The sequence below is a fragment of the Pelophylax lessonae genome (assembly GCF_965119305.1).
Source record: "Pelophylax lessonae genome assembly, chromosome: 3".
NCBI lineage: Eukaryota > Metazoa > Chordata > Amphibia > Anura > Ranidae > Pelophylax > Pelophylax lessonae.
This window is the reverse complement of record NC_138770.1, coordinates 380,788,020-380,798,607: the sequence shown is the minus strand read 5'-3', so window position 1 is coordinate 380,798,607 and position 10,588 is coordinate 380,788,020. Positions and strand designations below refer to the sequence as shown.

Sequence of the window (10,588 nt, the reverse complement as noted above, 5' to 3'; positions counted from 1 at the left end):
ACCAGGCCCCGATTACTATTTTTTGGACCCCCAAAGGCAGGATGAGGAGTAGGAGGAGTTCGGAACAGGCAGGAGGCACACTGAAGCACCCTGCAATCCTCGGCGGTATGAGATGCGCCCCAAAAATTGGAAAGGTGTATCTCACACGTACCGATACAGATTATCCCGCAATATAATTGTTTTTACCCCAAGGGTGTAGATTGACTAGCGGAATAGAAAATATGATATCAAAAGGTGTATGTATCTCACACGTACAGACCCAGACTAGGCCCCTATTACTATTTTTTGTACCCCCAAAGGCAGGATGAGGAGTAGGAGGAGTTCGGAACAGGCAGGAGGCACACTTAAGCACCCTGCAATCCTCGGTGGTATGAGATGCGCCCCAAAAATTGGAAAGGTGTATCTCACACGTACCGATACAGACTATCCCGCAATTTAATTGTTTTTACCCCAAGGGTGTAGATTGAATAGCGGAATAGAAAATATGATATCAAAAGGTGTATGTATCTCACACGTACAGACCCAGACTAGGCCCCGATTACTATTTTTTGTACCCCCAAAGGCAGGATGAGGAGTAGGAGGAGTTCGGAACAGGCAGGAGGCACACTTGAGCACCCTGCAATCCTCGGCGGTATGAGATGCACCCCAACAATTGGAAAGGTGTATCTCACACGTACCGATACAGACTATCCCGCAATTTAATTGTTTTTACCCCAAGGGTGTAGATTGAATAGCAGAATAGAAAATATGATATAAAATTGGTGATTTTTCAATAGCACATGTGAACACAGCAGTGTCTTATATCAGTCAGCTCTGCTGCAGGCTATGAAGGAAAAAAAAAAAGAAAATTCCCCTTTAAGTTTGTAATTTTTAAATAGATTAGTACAGACTATGCCACAATTTAATTTTTTTAACCCAAAAGGGTGTATATTGAATAGTGGAATAGAAAAAAGTGTATAAATTTTAAAATCACTCAATAATAGCACATGTGAACACAGCAGTGTATTATCACAGTCAGCAGCACTGAAGAAACTGACTGATAAAAAAGATTTTTTTCTCCCTCCTCCTCAGCGGGCAAAAAGATTGTGTTCACACCAGCCCAAACACAGCAAAATCGATGTAGAACACTGACCCTGCCTATTCTCCAGCCTCGCCCTAAAATGATCGATAAGATCGGTCACTGGCACTGCAAACCGCCAACACAGCAAAATCGATGTAGAACACTGACCCTGCCTATTCTCCAGCCTCGCCCTAAAATGCCCTAATAACTCACCCTGCCTGCAGCACTCCGACCTGTCCCTGAATTATTTTCGGACACAATATAATTTTTGACTGTCTGTCCCTAATCAGCAGCCAGCACGTATGATGTGTGCTCTGTCCCTATACTACAGCAGAATGACGCAGCGGCGCTGGGTCTCGAACTTATAAAGACATGGTCACATGCTTCAGATGGCCAATCACAGCTACTAATACATTAGTAGGCATGGCTGGGATGGCTTAAGGCACACCAGTTAAACGCTTGTTGATTGGCTGTTGAAAGCCCGCCATTAAAAGCGCGCCATTACATACAAACCCGGAAATAAAATGACCGAACACGGATTTTAAACCCGAACATACAGTAAAGTTTTCGGGTCCGTGTTCGGGTAACAAAAATCCAATTATTCGGTACGAACACGAATAATACAGTCCGTGTTCGCTCAACACTAGATATTAGGCAATGAATGTGCTGTTAAGTGGATGAATGTTGCACAGCAAAGGGTAAAGGTAGCCTGAATAAAAAGTTCACAGTAAAAAATCCATGTACTGTACAGTGCATTGGTAGTGCACACTAAAGGGTTAACATATATCATATGGGAGGGCAGTATAGGAATTGGAGGTTGGAGGGTTCTGGTGGAACAGTGTCTGCCTGTGGAGGTAAGGGAGGATGGCAGACAAGAGTGGTGTCCTGGTGTGGGCTGAGAGAGTAGAGAAGAGCATTGTTTATACCAGCTAGGTGGATACAACAGAAACATATATAGTACAAAATTACTTGAATACTGAAAAATTAATCGTTCCCATAAACTATGGGTAATAAGTACAGTACAGTGCAAAAGTTCAAAGTTTTTTACAGGTGTGAAGAAATGCTGTAAAGTAACAATGCTTTAAAAATATATGTAGCACCCTGCTAGGTTGGTGCTAGGAAAACTATAAGGGGAGCCCTGTCTGCTTATCAGAGGGGCATGATTGTTCAGCTAGGCTGTCATGTGTTTCCAGGTGTGTCTTGAGCTTGGGGAGTCTCCCCACTGTATCCAATGAGGGCTCTTATTGGCCAGTGGAGGAAACCTGACCAATAGCACATCAGGGCTTGTATCTATCCCAGAAGGCAGAATCTGCCGCAATGCATCCTGGGAGGGGGGTATAAGTCTAAAGTGCACATGACAGGGTGTCTTTGGTGGAAAGCAGAGTCCCAGGAGGTGGGTGACGGCTGTCTCCCCTCCTGTCAGCGTGAGGGAAGGTCCTTGGCACTCGGCCTAGAGGACTGAAGGTTGAGTTGAGCTGCAGAGAGGGATCCAGTGTGCTGTGGACTGAGTGGAGCTGCTGGGCAGAGGTTTCCAGGAAAGCAGTGTCGTGAGTACTGTAAACTGCCCAGGGGTCGGACTAGGAGAGGGGACCACTGCAGAAGGTCAGAGGGATCCAGGAGCCAGCTAACCAGTAGAGAAGGCTTAGAAAGGGGGTGCCAGAGTCTAAGCCATGAAGATAAGTGTGTGAAAGAGGGTGTCGGTGTGGGCCGTGAAGCATACAAGTTTTCAGCAGTGCAGCAGTGATAAAGTAGCTACCTCAGCAAGGAGTGCTTAAGGGAGCTTCAAAAGGACTTTGAGTCACATGGAGTTAATCAGAAGTCAGTTCAGTGTTAACAGGCAGCAGGCCAGCGTTAACCGGCGTTGATCGCCATCAAGCCAGTATCAAGTCAGCGCCAACAGGCATTTTTTCAGTTGTCCCCTTTAAATTGTGCATAGTTGAGCCAAAAGAGTATCCCACTCATCCCTTCTCCTATCCAAGTTCTCAATAAATATAAAAACCCAAAGATACTGGAATGGTCATTGTTTCAGTGCTCACATTTGAAGAAACATGCACAAAGGTACTTTTGTTGCACCCTGTGACCCATATCCAGCAAAAAAGCTGGGAATTCTGCTACATATATATAGAGTCTCATTGTTTATTTTTTTATCAATTTACAAATGGCAAAGTGACTGAACAGAAGAAAAATGTAATCAAATGAATAATTGGTATGCCTACCCTTGGCTTCAAATCAGCATCAATTTTTACACTTGCACACTTTGTACACTTTGCACAAAGTCAGAGATTTTGTAGGATTGGAGTCAGGTGTAGACTGAGCGGAAATCCCCCTCCTCTTTAAGTTTTGGCACTTTTTTTGAGGGGGTGGGGTACCTGGTTTTGACATGTACCAGCTCCCACTTCTGGTCACATCACTGCAGCGATCCTAGTGGAAGTTCGGCCCCCTCCTTCCTCCACAGACTTCTGGGACACAACACAGTCCTAGAAAGCTGCCGGACCATTTACTAAGCACAGAGTGGCATGCACATGCACCGTGGGATGCTGGCTGTGAAGCTACAGTTTTTTTTTTTCAGAATTGTCGATATTTTTTTGTTTATAGCGCAAAAAATAAAAATTACAGAGGTGATCAAATACCACCAAAAGAAAGCTCTATTTGTGGGAAAAAAAGGGCATCAATTTTATTTGGGTACAGCCTCGCACGACTGCGCAATTGTCCGTTAAAGTAACGCAGTGCTGAATCGCAAAAAATGGCCTGGTCATTAAGGGGGAAAATCTTCCGGTCCAGAAGTGGTTAAGAACAAATCTACAGATCCTATTTTGCTTGTAACCCAGGGACGGCCTGTAGTGTAGGTTATTAAGTTTTGGCTTGCCAAGAAAAAAATATGTCAAGTGAAATTTTTATAAATCTTTCAAATGTAGCACCAGTTAAAGGTTAGTAAATACTGAATTGCAGAAACTGTACAAGTAAAAAGTACATTTGACACACTGTTTAATGTGTCTATATAAATGTCATTCCCTTAATTAAATGTGTTGTTTTCATTATTTTGTCTACCACCTGTAGGTCTTTTTTGTTCATTTATTACAGCTCCATTTACTTAAAATGTAAAATAAATGATTGCTGCGCTTGTCTTTTGTATTATCTGGAATTCCACTCTAAACATTAATATTTTCCTATCCTTTATTTTAGCCCTGATAAAGGGAATTTTATGTTTAGGATCAAATGAATAAATATATAAAAATAGAAATCATATTATAAACTTTTACTAGTAATTACTACAAAGGAGTTAAAAAAAAAATATTAAAAGCGAGTGTGAAATCACAGGGGGAGTCTATATTGGTTTGAAATGCAATGTTTTGTCAGACTTATTTTTAGATAACAATCTTAGCCAATCTCCATTATTTCGGACACTGTTTCTCTTTTTTCCTCCCAGTGACGGATGTTTTCTCCTTTTTTTTCTTGCACTATAATAGATCATGAGGTTCACAGATAGTGTAAATGACATGACAGTTTTATTCATTTCACCTACATCCTTAAGGCTGACAAAAGGAAGCATATTCTGCAAATCAAGTTGGTTAAGTTCCACTTCAAACTGTGGTCTTGACTGACTGCAAGTGGAGCTGTCAGCCTGTACAGGCATCACTGTCTGGGGCTGTGTCATCTGTCATTGTCGGTTCCAGCTCACTGTACCACACAGAGGGGATGCGCTGTTGCTTTCCAATTGATAACATGCTGCCAGAAGCATGTTACTTTCTCATCTGTCTTCTTGTAGCTGTCAGAACTGGAATCCATTAATTAGTTTGTTCTTGTGAATTGTGGTTATTCTGCAGGCATGCAAAAATGTTAAAAAAAAAGTATCATCAGAGTCTCCAAACCATAATTAAGTACCAGAAAGGTTGTTATTAAAACAAGGCAGTAGCAGATTATATCATTTATGACACAAATTTACAAGTTTGACTATTGCTAGTCCTAAATACTGTACCAACTGAAGTATGCGGATCATTATATTGCACGCTGAGAAGCATTTTCTATCTGTAGTTGTTAAGCTATTTATCTATATTCATTTGGATTCATGATGACTTGAGCCTTCAACCGATCAAAATATTTAAATAAATTGATCATTTTTGGATTTTATTTTGCAAAAGACTATACACACATTTATATGTGAAACAAATTAATTACAGCTTTTTTTGGTTTATTTAAAAGATATACTTTTTTTCCAAGTAACTAAAATCCAAACAACAGCTTAAACATTTGTGAAGTTTAATAAAAAAAAAAAAGGAAAATTGAATTGATCAAAGAAAATGATAGTTTCTTACTAAAATATTTCTATTCTCTGAAACTGAAAAAAAAATTAGTGTTTTTCTTTTGGTTGGTAAAGCAGAGCTCCACCCAAAAGGGGAAGCTCCACTTTTTCGCACCCTCCACTGCCGCATTTGGCACTTTTATTTGGGGAGGGCTCCCATTTCTGGGTAAGATTGCCAATCGGCGATCTAAGTGCATTTCCGGCCCCTCCTCCTTCCCCCTACTGCCTTCTGGGACACACACAGGTGGTGGCCCGGGTCAATTCAGAAAGTGTGGCAAGACTCCGGCTTATACAATAGGAAACTGGGTATGTGCGGTTTCCCTTACTTACAATGTCAGCGCCTGCACCCAAAGCTGGTTGACGAATGGGCTTGCGGTGCCGACATCATGGGATCCCTGGGCAGGTAAGTGTCCTTTAGTAAAAGTCAGCAGCCACAGTATTTGTAGCTGCTGACTTTAAGGCCCCATGCACACGGGGCGTTTTTAACGCCGCTGTAAGCAGCGTCAGACGTTTTCCTCTTGCAGCCTAAAAACGCCCCTCCATGTTATTCTATGGCCTCATGCACACAAAGACGTTTTTAAGCTGTAAGTGGCCTAAGCGTTTTTCAGCTGCAACAAGAACCCACGGCCTGCGCGTTCTGAGGCCCAGCGTTAGAGCGTTAAAAGCGCTCGACGCTATTTAACGCTATTTAACGTTTTTATCGGCGTTTTCCAGCGTCCGGCGTTATTAAGCTGTAGAAATTTTCAGAAATGTGATTGGTCACTGTAATGGAGTAAAAACACAGGAAATGCATTTTTACATTTCCCAAGTGTCCTTTGCTCAGCCGTGTGGGTGGGTGGGTGTGTCTGTGTGGACATACAGGAGAGAGAGGGACAATGGCTGCTGATATAGGTCAGACAGAGCTTATCTCTGCAGTTGAGGCCCATCCAGAGCTGTGGGATGTCTCCCATCCCTTCTATAGTGACAGGATTAAAAAATCAAAAACCTGGATGGATATATCTGAAGCCCTAACACCAGGCTGGGACCGATTGAGCACCGCAGAGAAGAAGGAAAGAAGTAAGTTTTTCAGAAATGCATGACTTGTGTGCTGTATAATTACAAAGAATGCATATTTTAACCTTACTTCACTTTTCTTCTTAGGCAAAATTTTCCAAAAGAGGTGGAAGTCCCTGCGTGATCGGGTCAGGAGGGATCTGACAGAGGAGGAAAAAGCTAACACAAGTGGTGCAGCTGCCTCCCACAAAAGAAGACACGTGTACCACAACCACCTGGCATTCCTGCGTCAAGCAATGATAGCCAGCAGTAGAGAGTAAGTCGCACATACTGTATTTTTGACTTACATATAGGGGTGCTCAGAGCATCGTTTTCTGTGAATGTATTGCTATTCTGCAGCCATTTTTTTTTACATATTTTTCAGGACAACATCTTATATTGCGGACCTGACTCAGGATGCTAGTCAGGAGGTGGTTGAAGAACCAGAGGACAGACCCCCCAGTGCTGCCACTGAAAACAGTGACATGACGATCCAATCCAGTGGATCTCATGTCTGCGATGAATCCACAATACAGGTTAGTGTCTGTCTAGTCTGTCTGCCATTCTTTTCTTCATTGTATGTATGTGACAAACTGAACCTTTTTCTTTCTTAACAGGAATCCAGGGACCAGGAATGTGTTGTGGAAGAAATTCCCGATAGTGGTGTGGGGCGTGGCCGTGGCGAGGTACCCGTTCGTGGCAACGAGGTATGTGTGCGTGGCCGTGGCGCTGTGCGTGGCCGTGGCCGCAATCAGCGTCAGAGGGGTGGCGGTATTGTCCCTCAAAACGAGGACGGGGTGTTAGCGTTGCTGCAGGAAGTGCGGCAGGAGAGGCGCAGTGGGGATGTGTTCCTCGATCCTGGCAACTCACGCGCCGCCTTCTGCCGTGCTGCATACTACATCCTGGAGGACATTGGGGGACCTGAAGAAAAGCTTTGTATGGATCGTGTGCTCGCCATCATGACACAATATAGGCATGCAAAACTAAGTGGTGGCCCGCCACCATCAAACGATCCATTCAACACTTTTCTTGATCCCCCAATGCCCTCTGTGACCTCAGCAACGCTAACACCCCACTTTCAATACCGCCCCCCTCCGCAACGCCACCTACCTACCTTGTCCCCTCAGCAACGCCACCCAACACCTGTCTTGTCCACGCCCTCCTATTTCCCACCCCACTCCTCCATTGATTTCTCCCAACCACCTACCCAGTACCCGCCACCAAACTTACCTGGACCCCCTTACCACCATGAGGTTGCGCAGGAACGACATGTCCAAGCCACCCACTCGCATCCTGACATCAGCTATCCACGTTCGAAGTCACCGCGGATCAGTCAGGATACACCTACCAGCATTTGTGATTTTTTTCTTTTTTTTGTGTTTATTTGAATAAAAACCTTTTTTTGAAATGATATTTTGTCTCATTTTTTTTTAAAGTTGTATGTTGAAATAGAAGTACATCTGCACAGGCCATTGGGCTGGCACACACTTGCCACATGCAGAAGGAAACCCCCCTCCTTCTTCTGCATGTGGCAAGTGTATGCACAGGCCATTGGGCTGGCACACACTTGCCACATGCAGAAGGAAACCCCCCTCCTTCTTCTGCATGTGGCAAGTGTATGCACAGGCCATTGGGCTGGCACACACTTGCCACATGCAGAAGGAAACCCCCCTCCTTCTTCTGCATGTGGCAAGTGTATGCACAGGCCATTGGGCTGGCACACACTTGCCACATGCAGAAGGAAACCCCCCTCCTTCTTCTGCATGTGGCAAGTGTATGCACAGGCCATTGGGCTGGCACACACTTGCCACATGCAACATTGAACTGGAACAATGGAAGAATGATAGACATCAAAAGAACTGACATACATGTTTAATAAAAGCTGTATGTGAAGATATCACAAAGTTTACAAGATGAATGATTTTAGACAAAATTATCCTGCCATGCCACTTCCCCATCAGGCGAGACAAAGAAATCCGCAAACTTATCTCTGATGGTCATGACTCGTGCTGTTGTTCGTAAGTCCATAAACTGCACGCGGTGCATGGGGTTACGTGGCTCTGGTTCAACGCTGCTCCTGTCGCTTCTCCTTAGGAAATTGTGCAAAACACAGCAGGCCAGGACAACCTTGGTGGCATTGTCAACATCCAGTTGCATACATGACAGCAAAACCCTCCATTTTGCTGAGCACACACCAAACGCACACTCCACAACACGACGAGCTCGGCTCAGCCGATAATTGAATATACGTTTGGTGTGACTCAGTCCATAGCCACTGTATGGCCTCATCAGATTTTCTGCCAGTCCAAATGCTTCGTCGGCCACCATGACCAATGGCAAGCTTGGTTCCTCAGTACACGGTAGCGGCCTGCTTGTTGGTATGTTGAGTCGTCCTTCGTGTAGCCGACGTCCAAAGGCCGATTCTCGAAAGATGCGGGCATCACCCTGGCTGCCATATGCTCCTACATCAACAGCAAGGAATTGAAGATGGGCATCAGACAATGCCAGGAGTACCACAGAAAAATATTTCTTGTAGTTAAAGTATGCAGAGCCGGAATGGGGGGGCTTCTTCACCCTGATGTGTTTTCCATCAAGGGCACCGATACAGTTGGGGAACTGGGTTTTCTCCCAAAATTCGTCGACAACTGCTTCCCACATCTCTTCAGTCGGCTCCGGCATGACCACCTCCTTCAACTGCTCCCATATTGCCGCACATGTCTCCTTAACAATTTTGGCCACCGTGGAGACACCTAGCAGAAAATAGTGGTGTAAGGAGACAAAGCTTTGGCCAGTAGCAAGAAACCTAAAATAAAAATAAAAAATGATTACATATTACATCTATCTTTCAAAAATACATTGAAAATGTTTTAACTAGGACCTCACCACCTAACCCTCTTAACCCAAGTACTAACCCTATACAAAACACCCACAAATGATTTCACTTACCGAAGTGTCACAAGCAGCCTTTCCTCCGGTGACACACTGCTTCGCATGTTCGTGTCCATCCTGGATAGCCTTGGCCTGAGCTTCTCCAGCAGGTCATCGAAAAGCGGAACGGACATACGTGAGAAGTTGTACCACTTGTCCGGATACATGCGGAGTTGGGTGTACATGGTGGTAAAGTACCCCACGGACAGACGCTGCAACATGACAGGATGCACCCAGAACCTTCGCCGTCTGCTCCTCTCATTCTCCTCCTCCAACTGTCCCCTTCTACGCATCCTTCTCAAGATGATGAGCAGGATCGCCTCATCAACCTTCTGCATAACAGGATCCATGACTCAGAAATGCAAAAAATACTCCGAAAATACAAGAAACACTCTCAGCTGATCTGAAAATGCTCTCTCCTCTCTCTCTCTCTCCTACCAAAATGGCTTCCACACATTGCATTGTGGTTATTTTGGGTGTGGAAAATGGAGGAGTACTGATTTTTTAAAAAAACGCTATTTAGCGCTGACGCGGCTTAACGCGGCTTAACGCTCATTAACATAATTTGAGAAACGCTGTTTAACGCGCGTTTTTAACGCCGGTTTTTCCCGGCGTTATAACTAGCTTGGACGTACGTTTTTTTGAACGCCCCGTGTGCGTGGGGCCTTATTGTTTATTTATTTTTCCAGACTGGGTCTCCTCTTCAAGATGTGTGCCGCATACAAGATTTGTGGTCAGGCATAAATGAACCTTAAAGCAATATTAAATAAAAATATAATATATTGCAGCTTCCTAATTTTTAGGTGTGGTGGTTCCATTCTTTTTTTTTCTCTTCAGTTTCACCTTTTGATCCTGTCAATTAGTCTGTTATTTTTCAACTTCCATTAACAAACCTAGCTGTCCACAGTGACAGTTAGAGGATTGAGACAAGCCATTTAATATTGACAGGTGTGCTTACAATTATCAGCTTTTATTCATGTATGTAAAACCTTTATCCCAAGAGGAAAAAAAAAGCTTTCACTATAGCGGTTGTATCCCCCCCCCAAAAAAAAAAAACCTTCAGGACAATGGCATAATGTGCTAGTATGCGTCACATACTAGCTCATTATGAAATACTTACCTTAGAATGAAGCCCCCACATGGTCTCCCGGACACTGGGTGGGAGTTCACTTTCCGGCAGGGAGGCGGCAAGGAGCTTTGAAGGTCCGGCAAGATACGCTGGACCTTCAAAGCACATGCGCCATTGGTGTCAGTGGCTGCATGCAGGG

General features: G+C 44.2%; 1 protein-coding gene across 1 annotated transcript; it reads right to left on the bottom strand.

The window, feature by feature from the left end:
• Positions 1-8,315: 8,315 nt before the first annotated feature.
• Positions 8,316-9,670, bottom strand: LOC309548932 (uncharacterized protein; the record flags this gene model as incomplete). The annotated part of the gene is made up of 2 exons (XM_082248861.1): positions 8,316-9,195; positions 9,339-9,670. 2 exons carry the CDS (start codon positions 9,668-9,670, stop codon positions 8,316-8,318), a joined length of 1,212 nt encoding a protein of 403 aa, XP_082104987.1.
• Between the last annotated feature and the right edge of the window lie 918 nt (positions 9,671-10,588).